General features: G+C 35.2%; 1 protein-coding gene across 1 annotated transcript in view; it reads right to left on the bottom strand.

Moving 5' to 3' along the window:
• Positions 1-22,391, bottom strand: part of IQCM (IQ motif containing M) — a 362,431-nt gene that overhangs the window by 246,737 nt on the left and 93,303 nt on the right. Inside the window, exon 6 of the mRNA XM_078068245.1 lies at positions 21,580-21,716. Within this exon, the coding sequence (XP_077924371.1) occupies positions 21,580-21,716 (137 nt within the window). The remainder of the gene's footprint in view (positions 1-21,579; positions 21,717-22,391) is intronic.

Here is a 22,391-nt window from a genome sequence, read left to right on the forward strand (position 1 = left end):
AGTGCACACAGCACACACTGGAAACACTCCCTGAAGCATCAGGCCCTAGACACTATATGACCTCTTCTTCATAAGGCCAGTACTTTTAGGAGCAGGAGACATAACTGGCTTTTCTAACACAGAGAAGGCAGAGACTTAGATAAAATGCCAAGACAGAGGAATTTATCCCAAATGAAAGAACAAGATAAGGCCACAGCCAGGAATCTAAGTGAAACAGATATAAGTAACATGCCTGATGAAGAATTTCAAGAACAATCATAAGGATATTCACTGGGCTTGAGAAAAGAAGACATCAGTAAAACACTTACCACAGAGATAAAAGAGTTAAAAAAGAGCCAATCAGAGATTGGAAACAGGCTTGATGCAATGAACTGGCTGGAAGAAACAGAGAAATGAATTAGTGACCTAGAATACAAAATAGTGGAAAATACTGAAGCTGAACAAAAGAAAGAATTATTCAACATGAGAACAGATTTAGGGAACTCAGTGACATCTTCAAACAATAACATTCATATTATAGGAGTCCCAGCAGAAGAAGTGAGAGAAAAGGGGGCAGAAAATTTATTTCAAGAAATAATGGCAGAGAACTTCCCTAATCTGGGAAAGGGAACAGACATCCAGCTCCAGGAGGCACAGCTCCCATCAAAATTAACAAAAGCAGACCAATACCAAGACATGTTGTAAATAAATTTGCAAAATATAGTGATAAAGACAAAAATCTTAAAAGCAGCAAGACAAAAGAAGTCCGTAACTTACAAGGGAAAACCCATAAGGCTAGCAGGAGATTTTTCAACAGAAGCTTGGCAAGCCAGAAGGGAGTGGCATGGTATATTCAAAGTGGTGAATGGGAAAAATCTGCAGCCAACAATACTCTATCCAATAGCAAGGCCTCTCTGGGAGGTCTTCTATTCATTCAGAATAGAAGGAGAGAGAAAGAGTTTCCCAGACAAACAAAAACTAAAGGTGTTCATGACCACTAAACCAACCCTGTAAGAAATATTAAAGGGGACACTATGAGTACAAAGGAGAGACCAAAAGTGGCAAAGACAAGAAAGGATCAGAGAAAATCTCCAGAAACAATGGCAAGTAATAAAATGGCAATAAATACATATCTATCAATAATTACTCTGAATATAATCAGACAAAATGCTCCAATCAAGACATGGGGTGTCAGAATGGATAAGAAAACAAGACCTATCTATATGCTGCCTACAAGAGAATCATTTTAGACCTAAAGACACCTGCAGATTGAAAGTGAGGGGGTGGAGAAACATTTATCACACAAATGGTTGTCAAAAGACAGTCGGAGTAGCAATACTTATACTGGACAAATTCGACTTTTTGTTCTTGTATTGTTTTTATCCTGTTTGGTATCAAGGTAGTACTGGCCTCAAAGAATGATTTTGAATGTGTTCCCTCTATTCCATTATTTGTAAGATTTTGATTTTAAGATTATCATTAATTGTTTTTTAAATGTTTGGTAAAATTCACCAAAGAAACCATGTAGTCTTGGACTTTTCTGTGCTGGGAGATTTTTGATTCCTAACTCAACTTTCATTCTTGTTATTGGTCTAAGAAGATTTCCTATTTCTTGGATTCAAGATTCATGATTCCATCATGGTAACTTGTGTGTTTTTAGGAACTATCTGGATTTTTTTCCTAAGTCTTTTGATTTGTTATTATATAATTGCTTATAGTAATCTGTTATCACACTATGTATTTCTGTGGTTATCTGTTGTATTGTTTTCTCTTCCATTTTTCATTTTGGTTTTTGAGTCTTCACTCTTTTTTTTTTCTTAGTTAATGTAGTTAAAGCACTGCACTTCTGTTTATTTGGAAAAACTGGTCATTATTTTCAATGTTATGTTACTGTTTATTCTGGTCTCTTATTTATTTCTGATTTTTCTTTGTTATTTCCTTCCTCTACTAAATTTCAGCTAAGTTTCTTCTTTTTCTAGTTCCTTGTGGTGTAATGTTGTTTATTTGAACTTTTGTTCTTAATACAAGCATTAACGCATTAACATCTACTTTGCAGCATCCCATAGGTTTTGGAATATTGTGGTTTTTTTTCTTTCGTTTGGAGACATATTTTGATTTGCCGATCGATTTCTTATTTGGCCCATTAGTTGTGCAGTAGTGTGTTATTTAATATTTACATATTAAATATTTAATACTTACATTGTAGATTTTATAACTTTGTTTTATTGTTGATCTTTAGTTTTGTACCATTGTGGTTGGAAAATATACTTGGTATGATTTCAGTCTCATTAAATGTGATATTTGTTATGTCTCTTTTTATGTGATTTAACCAGGGGATTCTTCTTTGTGTACTTGAAGAAAATGTGTATTCTATTTTTCTTGGATGTAATGTTTTATATATATACACATATATATATATATGTATATATATATCTTTTAGAACCATATATCCTGAAGTGTGATTCAAGTAAAATATGTTCTTGTTGGAAAAAAATAATAACTTCAACTGAGGGTACTCATTTAAAATAAAGCATATCAGAGGGAACCTGGGGGAGGATGGGTGAAACAGGTGATGGGGATTAAGAGTATACTTACAATGAGCACTGAGTAATGATGTGGAGGATTGTTGAATCACTATATTGTACACCTGAAACTAATACAATACTGTACGTTAACTATATTGAAATTAAAATTTAAAAACTTAATAAAAAATAAAAACAAAAAAGCAAAAAAAACAAAATTATGCTTATGTGAAGAATGATGTTATATTTGAAATTTCTTTTTTCATTTCTAAAAAACATGTTTCTATAAAACTAATGAATTATGTTTATGAGATGAAACTATAAGTATGTTAAAAAATATGACCAGCGAGTTGTTTTCTTCTTTCTTATGTAGGATGTGTTCCCCTAGAGAAGGGGGGAGATGGGCGGCACAGAGGGGAAAGAAGCCAAATGCCCAGAGGACTGACTCACAGTTTGTTCTCTGAAACACAAAACAGTTTATAATGCAACCAATTATTAAACTGAATTCTATTTGCTTGTAATCCCTTACTTCCAAGTGTCAAGGTTAGGCAAATTCTTTGTAACCAGGGTCAGGAAGATAAAGTGACTGACAGTCTTCCCACAAGGCACTTGATGATAATAGGGACTTGCTTATCTCTTCAGTTTCATTTCTTACCACTTGCCCCTTCGAACACTGCACTTTTGTCACAATGAACTTTCAATTCCTGAAATGCACCCTGCTCTCCCACCTCAGACAACCACAAATGCTCTTTCCCCTCTAACCTGCTACGCTGAACCCTATCACCCATCACCACATGGATGCATGTGCACACTCTTGGCATTCCCTCACTTGTCACTTCATCCTCATTCTAGGGTATCACCAAATGGCATATGTCCCCTCAGGGAGAGCACTGCAAAATAGTTAATAACCGCTCACTGAGGAGAGGGCTGCCTTACTAACAACTAATGAATAAAAGTTATTTCACATATACAAATTTCTGTCAATATTTGTTTTTATCCTAGCTATTTTTAAGAGCATTATTGATAAACACGTTAATTTTTCCTTCTCAGAATTTTGATAAATACCAAGGTCTTAGAATGGCAAAAATCGACAAGAAAAGAAACAACAAATGTTGGCGAGGTTGTGGAGAAAGGGGAACCCTCTTACGCTGTTGGTGGGAATGCAAGTTGGTACAGCCACTTTGGAAAAAAGTGTGGAGGTTCCTCAAAAAGTTAAAAATAGAGCTACCCTATGACCCAGCAATTGCACTAATGGGTATTTACCCCAAAGATACAGATGTAATGAAAAGAAGGGCCATATGCAACCCAATGTTCATAGCAGCAATGTCCACAATAGCCAAACTGTGGAAGGAGACGAGATGCCCTTCAACAGACGAATGGATAAACAAGACGTGGTCCATATATACAATGGAATATTATTCAGTCATCAGAAAGGACGCATACGCAACTTTTGCATCAACATGGATGGGACTGGAGGAGATTATGCTAAGTGAAATAAGTCAAACAGAGAAAGTCAATTATCATATGGTTTCACTTATCTGTGGAACATAAGGGATAGCATGGAGGACATTAGGAAAAGGAAGGGGAAAATGAAGGGGGGGGAAATCAGAGGGGGAGATGAACCATGAGAGACTATGGACTCCAGGAATCAGACTGGGGGTTGAGAAGGGAGGGGGGGTGGGGGAATGGGTTAGTCCGGTGATGGGTATTAAGGAGGGCACGTATTGCATGGAGCACTGGGTGTTATACACAAATAATGAATCATGGAATGCTACATCAAAAACTAATGATGTACTGTATGGTGACTAACATAACAAAATAAAAAAGAAGGTTTTTAATGGGTTAACCCATGAGTGGTGCCTTTATAATAAAGGAGTGTGGCTCAGAAAAAAAAAAAAAATACCAAGGTTGTTTTCCACAACTACAGTCCTCCAGGTTATAGGTTTCAAGATTGCTTCATACATTATTATAAAGTTAGAAAACCCCTTTTTTCTTTTTAAAGATTTTATTTATTTTAGAGAGAGAAAGAGAGAGCACGGGAGCAGGCGGGATTTGGCAGAGGAAGAAAATCTCAAGCAGATTCCCCACCAAGCCAGAAACCAACCAGGGCTGATCCCAGGACCCATGAGATTATGACCTGAGCTGAAATCAAGAGTCGGACTTTTAATGGACTGAGCCACCCAAGCTCCCCAAGTTAGCAAACCTTTTAAAGAAGAATGATAAAATGAAATTGTGGCAAGAAAGTTGGAGGTGGTGGTCTTTCCTATATTATTGCTATATAATACTACATTTTTATGTTACACAAGGGATTACATTTTTAGGTGTTCACTTATCTTGAATAAATATTATCTTTCAAGACAATTAAGACTATAAATATCTCAGTACTTCAGAGATCATAAAAAGTAACATTAGTAACCTTTTCTTCAGGATGCAGTTTCTTTAACTTCATTTAAAGATGTTTTAGGGAGCCATATGTCATTGCTTAAAGTACCTAGAAATTCTAATAACATATTTCTAATACAATAAGACTGCAGTTGCAGAAATGAAACATTAAAACTAAAGACATATAACATTATTAAATTATTATTTAATTAGAACTGAAAACATATAAGGATTCAAAATACTTTAAAAAGGAAACAAAACCGTCAGGCTCAAAAGGGATGGTATTTTTTTAGTCACTTTCTTATTTGAGTAAATTAAAATTTTGAGAAGAGTAGATATGCTGTAGAGAGTGTTTTGAAAACAGAAGGTGCAAAATTTTTCTCTCCTCTAACAAAATCAAAGACAGGATTTTCTATGCCCTCTCTCCGTCCTCTTTTACCAATGTAGGCTTCTACACTCTCAATTTCCTAGTTACTTTTTGGACTGATTGAACAAACTTCAGATCAAGATTATGTACCACTTCACACCCATTAGTATGGCTGCTATCAAGAAAGTGTATAATATAATAGGTGCTGATGAGGATGTGGAGACATTGGAATATTTGTGCTTTGCTACGGGGAATGTAAAATGGTACAGCCATTGTGGAAAACAATATGGATGATTCCTTAAAATATTAAACACAGGAATACAATATGATCCAGCAATTCCACTTCTGGATATATACCAAAGAGAAGTGAAAGCAGGGATTCAAACAATACTTGTAAACCATATCTATAGTAGCATTATTCAAAATTTCCAAAAAAGTAGAAGCAATTCAAGTGTCCACCAACAAATGAATGGATAAACAAAATATAGTACAAGTATTCCCTGTTTTTTGAAAGTTCGCATTCTGCCACTTCCCTTGTAGGAAAGATCTACATGAGTACCTGTTTTTGCTAACCCAAAGTAATCCAAAAAGGATTTTGGCTTTTATGAAAAAAGGTGAAAAGTGAAAATAGCATTCAGCATTTGTTTTGCAGCAAGCCGTAAGAAAGGCAGAGCGACCCAAGCAGTGAGAGCGCCCTTGCCAAGCTCCCCTGTAAACTACACTCCGCAAGCATCTCAGCATCAAGCTGCCATAGCTTTGAACTGTGTCTTGTGAGCATCTGTGCTAATCTTGAAGTATGTTGTTCACCCATTAGCAAGATGTGTCCTAAGATATCAGAAAAGCCTAGGAGAAGTTATTTTTTTGGATCTGGGAATACTCATTTTTCCATATAAAATCAATGGTAATTTCTTCACTTTATGTAATTTCAGCTTACAAAAATGTTTCATAGGAATGCTCTACCTTTAGATAACGGGGAAACCTGTATATAAATACAATAGATATTAGTCTTTTTAAAAAGGAAGGAAGCTATGACAACTGCTACCGCATGAATGAACCTTGAAGACATTATGCTAAGTGAGATAAGCCAGTCACAAAAGGACAAATCAAAATTATAAGAGACAGAAAGTAGGATGTTTTTTTGCCAGGAGATGAGGGGAGGGAAGAACAGGGACTTAGTGTTTGACGGGTAGAGAATTTCAGTTTGGAAAGATGAAAAAGTTCTGGAGAACTTTTTTATTAAAAAATTTCTTAATTAAAAAAATAAAAAAGCCATTTAAACTTTCAGTGGTGGAAAATGATAATGCAATAAGCTTCAGGAAAGAAATCTGAAGGTTTGAATCTTACTCCCTCTTACCCATTCACAGCCCCACCCCCCATACAGTTGGTTTGCAAGGATAAGATACAAGCCTCTAACTGGACTGATGCAAAAGGCCTATTCACGCTCACCCAGTCTCCACTCCAGTCCACTCCAATCTGTTTAGACAAGTGCACATACCCAAAGCATTATCTTTTATGTCAAAGCCATAGTTAATAGTCTTATGTGTTCTTAATTTCCCACTCAGCAATTAATAAATACTCCAGTTTTACATTTGGAGCTCTCCACAATCAAGTCTACTCTTGCTAGATATATTCCCCAAAGAAATACATTTAAATGTAGTTTGTCACACAGCTAGGAGCTGTCTTTACAGTGTTAGTGTAAAACAGGGTAGAGCTGAAAGGCTTAGAAGCAGCAGTTCATTTTTTTACCTTTACTGGGAAATAATAAAAATAGCCTTCCATGGGTATTGCTTTTGTTAAAGACATCATATTATTTTCCTTAATGATATTCATATAATGTCCTTGCCTAAAACAGTGTTTAGCTTTAGTAAATGTACTCACAAATTTAGCAACATTTCTTAAATCTGACATGATTCAAAAGTTTTGGTTTATAGGAAAAATATAAAAACTTAACCTTTGTTTTTTAAAATTGTAGATAAAGAACGATTCAATAGACAGGAAAAAATAATTTCTCAATATATTTCAGTTGACTAAACTGAACTACGTCACCTCAAAATGCATACATTGAAGCCTTAACCCCCAATGTTACTGTATTTGGAGATAGGGTCTTTAAAGAAGCCATTGGGTTAAATATGTTCATAAGGGGAGGACCCTCATCCAATATGAGAGTGTTCTCATAAGAAGAGACAGACAACAGGGGCACATACAGGAAAGGCCATGTGAGGACACAGCAAGGAGGGAGCTGTCTGCAAGCCAACAAGAGAGAGGCCCCAGGAGAAATCAGCCCTGTTGGCTGCTTGATCTTAGATTTCCAACCTTAAGGACATTGAGAAATACATCTCTGTTGTTTAAGCTACCGGTCTGTGGTATTTTGTTATGGCTGCCCAAGGACACTAGTACAAATGACAAGTCAAGAAGAAAAATAATTAGTGATATGAAAAGAGAGAAAAAGTCAGAGAAAGGATGAGACAGGCACATTCACACCCAGAACAGACACACAGAAGATGTAAGAAACCCAGATATATATATATATATATATATATATATATATATATATATATATATATGAGTTTCCTCTACTATTTATACTTGCCCTGATGAATAGTGAAGCTTGGATTCCATTTTCAAGTCCCAGAGTCCCATATTTCAGTTTAGAGAGCCCTCATTCAGAAAAACATCAATGTGTGGTCTTGAAATCGTCCTTGGATTTTTTTAGTCCTCTAATTGTCACACACTCCTAACAGATGTCTTCATGTTCCACTGGCCTCCATTCTATTTACTTGACAGTCCAGGTACCATTACAAAAACAGTTACTATCACGTTTCGGGAAAACCATTGTGATGATCACTTTGGCTATCAGTACTCTTCAAATAAAAATTAATACACATATTTAGGAGTTACAGTGGTCTGCACGATGCAAGATTTACACAAGACACGATAACTGAACAAAAAGCACTGCTTCAGGAAAAAGATGAATTTCAATGGAGAATCATTTTAGGACTGAAATAGGTCCATAGGAAATCTCACATATCAAAATTAACCCAGTAACGTGCCAGAAAAAAAAATGGTAATTCAACTCTATGTCCAGTTTCACAAATACTCACAGGACAGTAATCCGGAAGCACTGATGATGACCCATACAAACTAGGCCAGCTGGGTTGAGGAGTCAAACGGGAAGACTTTGTTGGCACAATTCCTCTCCATTCGGAGAATGTTTTGTCTGTTAGAAATATCAATGTAGGTTAAAACAATTTTTATTCAAGAGAAGTACACACTGATCATACTTCTCAGTGTTACAAAGAGGAAAGTGAATCATCTTTATGGCCCCATTATTCTGTATTAAAATCACATCTTGTCATCTAATCAGGGAGATGGAGAAGCCATAGTACTGCACAGAGAGGCCTCAGTTAATTGGCTCTCTCATACAGCGAAGCTCTTGTGTTTTTATTGCGAACAGCGTGCCCATCAGAAAATAGGTTCATTCTTTTGACTCTCTTCTCTTCAAGAACACTGACTTCTTTTTTTAAAGGAGGCTTAAAGCAAAATCATATTTGTGAGTAGCACTTACAAAAATCAAAGGAAAGCTTCTCTCTCTTACAACAATACTTTAAAAGAAAAATCAGAATTATGATGAAGGCACACGTTTTGAAATTGCAAAGTAAGTGAAATTATTAAGAGTGCTTAAGTAAATAGGTTGAAAGAGGAAAAGGTCAGCCAACATATACCCACATATTTCTTCGGTCTCATGACAGTTGTTAACATGGGATTTCCGCAAAGAAATTTTTTTTAAAAGATGACGAGATTTAAGATTTATTTATTTCTCAGAAACATTAATCATTTAAAAGAAGGAAAAATTCAGTTCAATCCTACCATCCAAAATGAATCAAACTGTCTTCACATTTCCAATTTTCATTCTAATACTTATTTATATACATATATTCTTTCCTGAAACTTTCGATTTAATAGAGTCATCTATGGACTGGCTAATTTAAGATAAATTTAGAGAAAACTCAGAAGTAATAAATTTTCTCATTTCATTGCTTCAATTTACTTACAGGATCATAAGGTAAATGTCTTATAGGGAGGCAGAGTGGGAACATAAAAGAATAAAAAATGTAATGTTATCTCAGAGATATCCCAATCAATAACATGCACACATCTACCCCGTTCTGATTTTATATGTATATAATTTCTCCCATTTCAGTCAAAAAGAATCTTTGTCCTCTATCAAAAAGGCAAAGTCTCTAGAAGAAGCAACATAAGAAATCATATATTTCAATCATAACTCAATATGAATAAATAAAATTCTTTAGTGGAAACAAATGCCAATAATGGAAAGATTATGAAGAAAGTGAACATATTAGTATCTGGAAAGAGGTTAGCAAAGGAAAGGCCATACACATTATACTTTAACAGGGGACTTTTATAACCCCAGGGGGATATAAAAGGAGAGCATAGGGTTATTAGAGATGTATAAGCTCTCACATTTCCTATGAAGCTTTCTTGAGTAATTTGAAGCATTCCTCAACTCACCAGCATTATCTCTGGCCCACCTACTTCCCTTAATGAACTTCTACAATAAGTGTTCTCACATTTTAGATAATTGGGCATTTCACATTTTAGATAATTGGGCATCTCTTTCCAATCTCTTTTTAAATTTATAAACCCTTTCAGGACAAAGACAGTATCTTGGTTGGAATTGCTCCATGCTTCTGGTTCATCAGCAATGCAATTAAGGTAGCTATGTAAACACTGGTGAATAAGAATTAGCCTCCGGAGGTGAGATCTCACAGGCAAAGGGAGTCTTCCTGATTACCGAACTGCCCAACCCAAAATGAAACTAAATGCTATACAAATTATTTTTCCAAGACAGTCCAGAGCACTTCAAATACTTTATCTTGTTTACCCACAAAACTGACTCATGTAGTTGAGAAGGCCATGCATTATTTTCTCCGGTATATAGGTATCACACCAGAAAATATAACTTTTCCACTTCAAGAAACAGTAAACCTTGCACTAAAATCCTCAAGGTAATCATTCACACGCTGATGTATGCTAATGACTCCTCTAGAAGCCAGGCACAGAAGGTGACATGCTTTAAATTCCAGTTTATTCCACAAAGTCAGTCAAAAGTTATAAACTGATAGTTTGAAGACCAAAGTCATACATCAGACTAAATGTTCCCAAACCCTCACGGAGCCAACAATCTTCACAGATAGTGCCACAGAGGAACAGATTCTGAATGCTGGGATGAGGGTGAGCAAGAGTAGGCTGTATACTGACAGGTGGAAAAATAAGAAATCTTTTCAGTAATCCCAGTTTAACAGCCAGCAGGATGGAAGAAAATATTCTGATATTCAACAAACCTGGGGGAAATGTAATATCAAAATTTGGAAAGAAACCAAAAAGTTTCCATCAGATTAACAAGGAGTCAGTAACTGAACAGGAGCTGACTCGGAACCTAAAAATTTTGTTAAATCACTACCCATACTGATGTCTTCCTGCCTTTGCATTTCCTCAATACTTATTTAGACTCTTTTTGAATAATATTATATATTTAGTTCAAGTTATTTTGTTGTCTCCTGTATATCTTATTTTCCTTTCTAAACTTAAACATCTTTGACTTGCTTTGTACTTCCTATAAAGCTGAATATAATGCTGTGCCCCAAGCATAAATTCAATATATGCTCCTGGGCTTCTTTGGCATTGACTGAAAGGCCAATCAGCAAAACTGTTAAGAGTGAAAGGCCCCGTACAATGCAACTGATATAAATATCTGAAGGAATGAAAAAAAAACTTTAAAATGGGTTTTTAAAATTCTTTTTTTTTCCAGCACCAAATATTTTCCACCAGATTATCTTCACTCACTCTCTAGCATCATCTTGATGTTTATAATGGTAATAGTTTTTAAATACATTTCAGTTGGGGGTGGTTTTCTATTTTATTTCCCATTTTTATTTAAATTTATGTAAACAATGAGCCAATTCTTTGCACAGGTGAGAGATAGTTTTAAAATTTAATAAGCATAGTTATTTTAGAAACTAAAATTACTCAAATGACTCACAGAAAACTGATAAGATCCTATACTATGGTGGTATTGCCAAGAGAAAGAAGAAAGAAAGAGGGAAGAAGGAAGGAAAAATCCCTACCTAGCTAAAACATTCACCACTTCTGTAATCCTTGTAGTGACAAACATTGCCTTCAGGTGGCAAATGGATAGATTTGTCCAAGTCACCTGAATATCAGCAAAAGACCCAAAGACAGTAGAAGTTCAAACTTTTCAAATACACTGTTTCAGTCAACCATGAAAGAAGAAATAAGACATAGTCTATAATAATAATATATAATGTAATAATAGAAATCGTTCATAAGAAATAGTCTACGCAGCTGCCTCCTACAGAGCTGAAGTCCAAATGAAAGTGCGAAGTATCTTTAAGAGGACATGACAGAGCCCAAGACACTAGTGGGTTCAAGTGGTCCTGTGTCCCTAGAGCCTTTTTTATGCCAAGCTTGTTCTGTTTCCCTTTTATCAATTCCCTTGTATCAATTAATTCTTTGAGTTAATTGCACATGCAGTTTTAATCTGTGGGTAATTACAAACAATTAATAGTTAGGAGACAGAATTAGCAGTTCTTAGTTTGATTATCTATATAATTAAAAGGGGTGGTAAACTAGAGTTGACAAATAGCATCTTAATCACTTGAATAATCAAACCCCAGAAGCTTGCTTGGGCAGCTGAATTCCATCTGTTATATTAGTTCAAATTTTAGAATCAATAACTGAAATGTCCATTTAAATCAATCATATTGTTAATTTCTAGTCAAAAATGAACAATATGTATTCTCAAATTGCTTAAACTATTTACCTTCTTTCATTTATTTAAAGGAGCTGTTTCCAAAGGATTCAATAAAAATAAAGATTCAACAGACTAACTCATGTATATCTCCTGAATACCAGTTAATATTCATGGCTCCCAAATCTTATATTATAAAACATCTAAGAAATATGGATAAACTCTTTTTGTACCAGATTCTAAGTAACACTTGTATTTAAGCATGTGCTGAAAGACAGCAAGGAAGACATACCTATAATTCTTTTTTTGGCTTCTGATGGGATCAGTTTATAGATACAGAGCAAATACTAAGAAGCAGGATAAACTTGAAGTGAGTTAGAAAAATATATGAGAACTTCGTTCTTATTAGGATATAATATAATACAGAATAGTGGCATCGCGGCTGCATATGTTTCTGAATTGCCAAGTATTTGAACAAGTTGGGCAAATACTTTCATGCTAAAAGTGGATTTTAAAAATGTTCAAAAAGAGGGGCGCCTGGGTGGCTCAGTCAGTGAAGCGTCTGCCTTTGACTCAGGTCATGAGCCCAGGGTCCTGGGATCGAGTCCCGCATCGGGCTTCCTGCTCAGCGGGAAGCCTGCTTCTCCCTCTCCCACTCCCCCTGCTTGTGTTCCCTCTCTCGCTGTGTCTCTCTCTGTCAAATAAATAAATAAAATCTTTAAAAAAATAAATGTTTAAAAAGAATTATTTCTGGTTCAATAGGTCTTTGTGACTTTTGGCTGTGTGGCAGCCCCTTTTACAGTCCCACTAAAATATTGTAACAATAAAGGAAAAGATGAAAATCTCAAGGTCACAAAAAATTAAGTCTAACCATTTACCAATTTGCAGATGAGAAAAAAAAATTTTCTTTAATTAAGATGACAGAAGTGAATTGAGGAAAGCAATTAGTGACCTTTACATAATAATAAAATTCCTAACCCATCTGAAAAATGTTAGAAAAAGGCTTAATATCTCCCAAAAAAAAGATAAAGAAAAAAGAACAAAACCCATTTCTCTACAATGTGGGTGTTGCTTTTGGAGAACACTTCCCTTTCCATTTCCTCAACTACCAGGATCCACTTCGACACCCCAAGTCTCAGGAAACAACTAGGAGAGGGAGCAATCCTGCCTGTGGCACCAGGATTTGACACAGTCCTATTGTAAAGGAAGAGCTCTCTGCAGAGGGTGGGACTGACAGGACGTGATAGAAATGCATAATGGGGATTGTAATTTTCATGCACTGAACAGCTAAAAATAATAAAGAATGAAGGTGTGGAATAGGAACAGCCCCACCTCAGTAGAGCCAGACTGTTCCAGATGGACATCTCCGGGTTACTGAGAAGTAGGCAGAGAAGTGGGCATTGATACCTGCTCATCAACTATAGAACTAGGAAAGATAACTGACACACCCAAGTGAACATGCAGCAGAGGAGAGAAAAATCCATATGTTCTCTCTGTTTGTAATCACTCACTGTGCATAGAGCTATTTCTCTTCATTCAGGGCAGACTAAACATACTGGGGCCTATACTGATCATGGCAATGTTAGTTAATGTTTATTGAGGACCAAGATTGCTAAATACTTTACATGTATTACTTGATCTAATCTGCACAATAACCCTAGTTTAACAGAGAAGAAAGCAAATTAAGTCACTTGCCCAAGTTCAGACAGCTAGTAAGCAGTTGTGGAAACCCAGGTCATTCTGAATTTTGAAGCCCAGTGACAGTGACACAAGGGGAAAGGTCCCAGTGGAAGACTGAACAATGGCCCCAAAGATACTCACATCCCAATCCCTGAAACCTATAAATGTTAGCTTACATGGCAAGAGGGATTTTGCAGATATGATTAAATTAAGAATCCTGAGGGGTGCCTGGGTGGCTCAGTCAGTTAAGCATTAGACTCTTGATTTCAGCTCAGGTCATGATCTCAGGGTCATGAGATCGAGCCCTGCATTGCATTCCACATTGAGCATGGAGCCCACTTAGGATACTCTCTCTTCTCCCTCTGTCCCTCCCCACCCCACCTCACCCCCGCCCCCCCCACCCCGCACTTGCATGCACACACTCTCTCACTCTCTCTCTAAAAAAAAAAAAAGAATCCTGAGAGGGGAAGATTACCTGGGGTATCTTAATGGGCCTTACGTGTACTCACAAGGGTCCTCCACTTGCCTACAGAAAAGGAGAAGGAAATGGATGACAGAAGCAAGAGACTGAAGTGATTTGGGGAATAGGTCATAAGCTAAGGAATGCAAATAGCCTTGAGAAGCAGAAAAGGCACAGAAATATTCTTCCCTGGAGTCTCAAAAAAAAAAAATCAGTCCTGGGGAACATCTCCATTTAGTCCAGTGAAATTGATTTCAGGTTTCTGGCCTCTAGATGTGTAAGAGAATGCATTTGTGTTGTTTTAAGCTACCAAGTGTGTAAATTGTTAGAGCAGCCCTGGGAAATTAATACAGTCAGCAATTCTGAAAATCTAGTAAAAGAGTTTAAGTCAAAAATATTCTAATAGACCCAGAAGAAAATTTTAGACTAGTACTGGCATTCCATTGTACTCTAATAAGCCAAACTCTTTAAAATAGAAGCCAAAAGCAATAAAGGGAGAAAATAAACTAAGACTTTAAACAGTAATAATATTTGCAAGATAAATAAAATTAGAAATGAGTCATTTTTAAAAGGCAAGAAATACAAGGAAACCTAAAATGTAATGACAGAATTAAAATGTACTTCGTAACTTAGTAGGACTGTAACAGACAGTGCAGAGTATCAAATGACTGGATTTAGCATAGTGTTCCTAGAATACAGAAGTATCTAAAGATGAAAATTATGAGAGAAAAGATTATAGATTAAAGAGGACAAAAAATAAATATCCATCAAAGGAATCATATACATTACTGAAGATGAAACCAGAACAATCAGAAATAGAGAAAACATCCACTACTGAATAATAATTTCCTGAGCGGAAAAAAAGATAGGAATCTTCTGAGTGTTGGGGCTTATTGTGTGTTAGGAGAAAGTAATTAAAAGAGATTTGTATGCAGTACATTCTGCAAAATTACAGGAATAAAGAAAATTTAAACTACTAGAAAAATTCATACACATTTACAAAGAAAAAAACATCTCAAAGGTGTAAAACACAGGTTGTTATCTAATGTCTTCTGTGAAACAACAAAAGAACCAATAAATAATAGGACACCACAAACAGAATTTCCAGGAAAAAGAAAAGTTGTGAACCAGAAATTTTATAACCAAAGTGTCTTCGATTTATAAAGGTCAGGGAAAAAAATCATTCTCAAATATATGAATGCCCTGAAAGTCTGTTGAGAAAAGTCAGTGTTTTTGTTTAAATAAAAAACATCTATCTGAAGACCAAGACATGAATCAAAATTAAGGTTAAAAGAGTTTAAGAATCATGGGCTAAGAGTACCAGCAGTTCTTCCCGTAACCAGTGCAGCCATTTCTAGTGGGACCACGTGTAGTCACGTGGATTCACAGCTCAGACGTACAGCTTGGCCCCACCAGTCCTAACCTCATAGTTTCTTTTCTGCTTTATTCTACTTTCTTAGGAATGAAACAATTTGTTTCCTAGGGTATAAACGTGAACTCACTCACAGTTCAAATGAAATGTTCTTTCAAATGGAATCTTGTTCTAGGATTATCAAAAATGGGTAACCAATGACCAACGTTGGTCGGTCGTGCACTTACAATGGCTAAAGATTTGGAATACGTACATAGAGACCCAGTAAACAAGACAAGAATAACAAAGTACAATATAATCGCTGTTTTCATTTTCACAGGACTTAAATAATGACTTTTCTCCTTCTTAAAACTTCAAAAAGAATCACCTAGGTCATGATAACACCCCTCAGGAAGTGTCTCCTTATATCATGAGAACAACTTCTGAGTATTCCTATGGCACTCTGTTGTTTAAGGGGAAAAATATACCCAGAAAACAGATTGTAGGAAATACGCCAGAATTTCACAGTGAGTATCTCTGGGTGGTAGAATAATAAAGGATTATCTTTTTTGTGTGATAGTGTTCTATATTTTCCACATTTTCTGCAACTTATTATAACTAATTGCAACTTTAGAGAGAACACATTTAAAATAAGGCTATACAATTTTAGGCAAAAATTATGTAAAAAAGAACTATGAACAAAAGCAAAGTCTAGAGAAATCATCACAGAACTTTAGGGACATTTACCTCTAAGGAGGCATTTACCCCTTTTTTTCTAACAAGGACGTTTTCTACTTATAAAGATGAATATACAACTTGTTTAAACCTTATAACAAGCATACATACAAAAATAAAGGCTTCCTTTAAATTTGTACTCAATGACCACAACATTTGGGGGGTGGGGGAAGAGATACAATATCTTTAAAGAGTCAAAACTCATATTCCCCTCCCAGGAAGTAAGAGAGACGGTCGGCTTGTTGTGGTAGCTTTGGGAAAGTCTGGTCTTAGGCTGAGAAAATACTCTTGATTAACTAAAGCAGAAGCCCAGGCACTAGGTATGTCACAGATTTACTTCTGCTATACGAGGGCAGCTGTCTGAACACATGATCTGAAAATGCCTCTTGAAGACAGCTCACCTGTCATTTTTGCCAAGAAGCACTATGACAAATACAGCGTGTGCTGGCCGCTGACTGCAAACTCCAGGTGGGCAGAAGTTGTGTCCTGTGCATTGTTTTATCCTCCACACAACCACAATGCCTAGTACAGAATATGCACTAATAGTTTTGAACAAATAAATGTTAAAATGAACTGGATGATGCTTGTGTTACAGATGGCAATGATGTCATAGGTTTCTAGGCAAAAAAAAAAAAAAAAAAGACAAGAGTTCCAGGAGAAAACTGGATATTGAATGGTAGTGGAGTGTTCTTAGTGGTCCCTGCCCCACCCCTGCAAAAAGAAGCAACAAATAACTAGCCATAAGTTTGTCTCATATAATCCAAAATTTTTTTTAATTAATTCTTCCAGGTTTACTATGCACTGATGTTTGGACAATATGGATCTTACTGATTTTAGTCAAGGCTTTGGTGCCAAACATACATGAGTTGGACATGAGGGGGTATGCACACCAAACATATTTAGGTCAAACTCTTCCCAGTTTGGTCTCTGTACCACATGGAAACAATCTGACACAATCAAATCTTATATTTTAATAGTTTAAATGCTAAATGAACAAAAGAGAAGTAGGTTGTTAGCTGAGACGTGAAGCAACTCCTTTACTTGTCTCTGAAGCAAGTTGATAATCCCAACGTTAAAAAATCTGGAACCTAGAATGACTGTGAGGTTGAGGGGATGACTTCCCATGATGCCTTCACATATATGCATCAGTCAAAAAAATATGCACATGCCACTCCCTTCCATGTATAAGGAGGTTGACCTGAATATTTAGCTTTCCAGAAATTCTGTGATGAAGATATGGTTGTTTTGTAATATAAAAGGATGGTTAAGTTTTAAAAAACAAAACTATCTACAAAATATTTTGTCACAAATCTTTGGTATTTTATTTATTCACAGGTTATGCATGAGATAGAATAACTGTGCAAATTCTGGAATGAGCTGGCCTTTTTAGAAAACAAAAACAAGAATCTAATCCCCTAAGAAAGATTGTTAATTTTTAGTTATTTCCATCTGTCTTTGATGATTGGCTTGTCAGAAGACTGAAGTTCATTAATGTATCATTATCTTTACTAAAATTCATTAAAGCAATACATTAAGGCAGGAGAAAAGATTCTGGTGGCAAAAACAAAAGGATAATTACAGAACAGCATTTTAGCTCTGCTTATGTCGGTATTTTCATTCTAAATGTTTCACTCTATTCTTTTCCACTCTCCTAGTCACAGCTAGGAGAGAGTTAGTCTGTCACCTTGAGAGGTATAGACCATGTATGACTGCTGGAAACTTAACTAAGTTGCAGGCAGAGTATTACAGAAAATTAAGTACAAAGAGATTCACAAAGCCTAAGTCAATAAAGATATAGCAAATACCACACATAGATATAACAAACAATATTGGTTAAATAAGCTAACAAAACGAATTTTGTATTACAGTGATAAAAAAGTACAAGTATTGGGCTTAAGTATTAGCCAATTTCTACTCATCCTTTTCAGTCTTTTCAATCATTATCAGAAAGGAGGCAAAGATAAAACATATATCAATGTTTCTACTTGTTAGAAATACAAGTAATAGTCTAAGTTCTGGTGGATGATGAAAATTCTGGATTTTAAAGTGTTAAATATTATCTATAAAGCTCAGTAGCCATGTGGACCCTGTTTCCATTATCACTAATAAATGAAAATTGACTGTACTAATAAAATATTTCACAGATGCTCTGTCTTCTTACTCCTACACAGCAACAGATCAAATTCAACAAAAGTTGGTTCTTTTGAGAAACATAATATGTATCATTTTAGCAGCAACTTTAAGAATAAATTAGAACAAAATAAAGTTTATTTCTTAATTTACAGTACTGGTTTTATTAATGACTATGTCAATATATGAATCCTTCCTCTGGTTCAAGTGTTATACTTGCCTTAACCTAAAAAAGTATTGAAGTCCACTCATTTGCCTATGCCATGGTCTCCATTTGTGACAGTTAATTTTGTGTCACCTGGTCTAAAACACAGTGACCAGATATTTGCTCAAACATATCTGGATGTTGCTATAAAGGTATTTATATTAACATTTCTATCTCCTTTGAGTAAAGCAGATTGCTCTCCATAACATGGGTGGGCCTTATCCAATCAGTTGAAGGCCTTAAGAAAAAGACTGACCTCCCCACAAAAAGATAATTCTGTCAGCAGACAGTCTCAAATTTTGGACTTGTTAACCTCTAAAATTGCATAAGCTAATTCCTTAAAATAAATCTCTCCATATATGGAGTCAAGAGGAGAAAGAGAGAGATTTAAGGGATTACATACGAAGAATGAGAGAGAGGGTATCTATCATGTACCTATCTTTCCATCTAATTATACCTCTATCTATCAAAACCTCTATATAAATATATAGATAAATAAGTAGATATAGATAAAGATCTAAGTATATCTATATCAAGAGATAGAGAAAATTGAGGGGGATCTTACTGATTCTGTTTCTCTGGAGAACCCTGACTACTATATCCCTATAAGACATCCTAACCAGTTTCCACCATCCCAAAGCATACTCAACATTCAAGGCCAAATTTTCAAGGTCTATCACCTTTTCTCTCCACTCAAAAAAGCATATTAGAATTCAAAGGAATGTGACAGGCATGATTACAAAGATAAGCCTGAATCCATTCTAATTATTGAAAATTTAAATAATTTTCAAAGTTTTGTCTTTTCAGTATCAAGAAAAATATGCCCTGCAACTACCTCACTGATATGATATAACAATGTGAATGGTCATGGAGCCTGAGACCACTCATCTCCACCACTGGGACAGAACACAACTCATTGTTTTTTCTCATTATGGGTCACCTTTTTCTGTGTTTTAATTCAGCCACAAGTCCATAAATTCTTTACAAGACATGGTTAATGTCTAAAATTTATTTGTATTCCTATACCCAACATGCACAGCATTTTGTAGGGTCAGTTTTCAAAAAGCCAAAAAAAAAAAAAAAAAAAAAACTGTAATCAACATCATTTTGCCTTCAAAATTCAGACGATACCTTCTCTTCCATTATGATTACTTATACCAAAATGTCTTTATCTTTGTAAAAGATAGAAACAAAAATTATATAACAACTCTCATCTCCACTTGAATGAAGCCTCTATCAAAATATGATGGGAAAAATATAGAATTTGAATAATTACTAGATATTAATTGATATTAAGTTATTATTAATTTTTAGATGAGATATGATATTTTGGTTGTGTTTTAAAAATAGATTCCTCATATTTTATAATAAAACTGAAAAATATTTATGGAAGGATAGCAAGGAATTTGCTTTAAATAGCCCAAGTTGGGAAGGGAACTGAGTGGGAGCATGGATGAAATAATATGGCCATGAATTTATAATTATTGAAGCTGGGTGATGGGTACTTGTGGGTTTATTATCCTACTTTCTTTATTTTTGTATATATTTAGATTTTCCATAATAAAATGCTTTTTTATCTGTTTATTCCAAAATGCATAAACTTTTCCAATGCCAAGAAAAGTTTGAATTAAATAGCTAATCATCAGGAAAAAAACAGCAGACGGCAGAGCAAAACATGAATAACAATACTTTTCTATCTGGCAAGATCTAGTTTGAAAAAGAAAGAATAGAACTGCACAATAAGGTGCAAGAAAGCTCAGCTAAGCAAAATCCCCACCAAGTCCTCACATGGTGGCTTTGTTGAAAATATTGTAAAATTCTAGGCCGGAACCTTCCTCAGGGAGAGCAGAGCATCAGAAATCTGTTTATTATCTGTCTTCTCCAATAGAATATAAGTACTACGAGGTCAATAACTTTTGTCATGCTCACCAGTGTCTCTCCAGCAACAAGCAAAGCACGTACAGTAGGTCCTCAAAAGATATCCATTAATTATTCCTGTATATAAAATACGCTCTCCCCTGGCTACTACTACAAGATCATTAACGATTAATTATAGATATTAAACTATTAGAATAAAAATTCATTTCAGAGATTCAAGTTTTAATTATATATGCATCTTTCTGAAAATTATTTATCAGTAACTTACATCTATTTAGCATGTTAAGATGAACTTCTACATACATCATCCCATTTTAGCTTCATCCAAAAGGAGATAGATAAAACAGGGATTACCTCTCCCATTTTAGAAAAGAAAAAACTGAAGCTCAGAATATATTGATCTGCTGAGATTCCAATCCTGGTTTTTTACTCATGATCCTTCACTCTTTGAATTGGAGAACCATCTGTATGTTCTTTAAGGATATCTCTAATTAATCAAGCATTTTCACTCAGTATTATTAATTCTAGGAGAGAAAACATCCTGAAGTGGAGCCCAGAGTCAAAGGATGAGAGACAGAAAATCAAACCTACTATGTGGGCTTTCAGATACAATATTAAGGAATATCATTTCACCTTTTACTTAATATAAAGCCACACACACAAAAAAAATCTTTTGCACCCTAGCAATGAGAACAAGACAGATAGTCTATAAAACAATAATTTTTTAACCACTAAGAAAGCTGAGGTCACAAAGCAACTAATGAACAAGTTGACAAGATCTTCCAAGAAGAGACAGAATACAAGGTTGATAAGCTCCTCCAAAAAGAGACAGAACACAATTCACCTTGGACAGACCATGAGAAGAAGAGATGACCATCATAGAAGCATGCAATAAAAAAACAGCTGAAATTTTTTATAAAACTTTAAAGGCCAAATGCAGACTCACTTGGTAGTACAGAATTTTAGAAGCCCAAATGGGGCGTCTGCATCCACTCTTCTACTCTTTTATAAAGGCTTCCAGTGAGTCTGATGGAAAAGACCGGGGTAAGGCAAGAGATCTGAGAGAGACCTCCTTTATGATGCAGGTGTGTGGGTCTAACCTTCGTTTACAGGTGGAGCAGAAGAACCTAGAGAAGCCTGTCTCCAAAAGAGACACTGCATGAGGACAACGTGGTGGTTGGCTGCTGCAGGAGGAAAGCCAGGAAATTCAACTAAGTTTATGAAGCCATTAAAAACCCTAATAGCAAAGCCAGACAAGGATTTTACAAGAAATAAAAACTGACCAATATCCTTGAGAAATATAGACCCAAAAATCCTTAATAAAATATTAGCAAATCAAATCCATCAATATATGAAAAGCATAATATATCATGATCAATTAAGTGTACTCCAAGAATATAAAGTTGGTTTTATATATGAAAATTAATAGTGTAATTCACTACAGTAAAACACTGAGTGAAAAATCAATAATCATTAAAATATACATAGAAAAAACATTTTACAAAATTCAACACATATTTATGATTTAAAAAAAAAATTTACTGCAAACTAGGAAAAAGGGAAATTTCCTAATCCTGATAATGGGAACATACAAAGAACTATAGCTAATGTCATACATGATGGTGAGATAGTGATACTATCTGCCTAAGATTTGAAACAAGATAGGATGTCTGTAATCACTGCTTCTATTTAGCATTGTGCTAGAATTTCTAACCAGTGCAATAAAACAAGACAGAGATAAAAGACATACAATTTGGAAAGAAACAAGTAAAGCTATCTTTATTCATAATGACATGACTGTGTATGTAGAAAATTCTAATGAACTGAAAAGAAAACTAGTAGAACTAGTAAGTGAATTTAACAATGTTGCAGTGTACAAAATCAATTAAAAATCAATTGTATTCTATATAGT

This window comes from Halichoerus grypus, chromosome 3, assembly GCF_964656455.1.
Source record: "Halichoerus grypus chromosome 3, mHalGry1.hap1.1, whole genome shotgun sequence".
Classification (NCBI taxonomy): Eukaryota; Metazoa; Chordata; class Mammalia; order Carnivora; family Phocidae; genus Halichoerus; species Halichoerus grypus.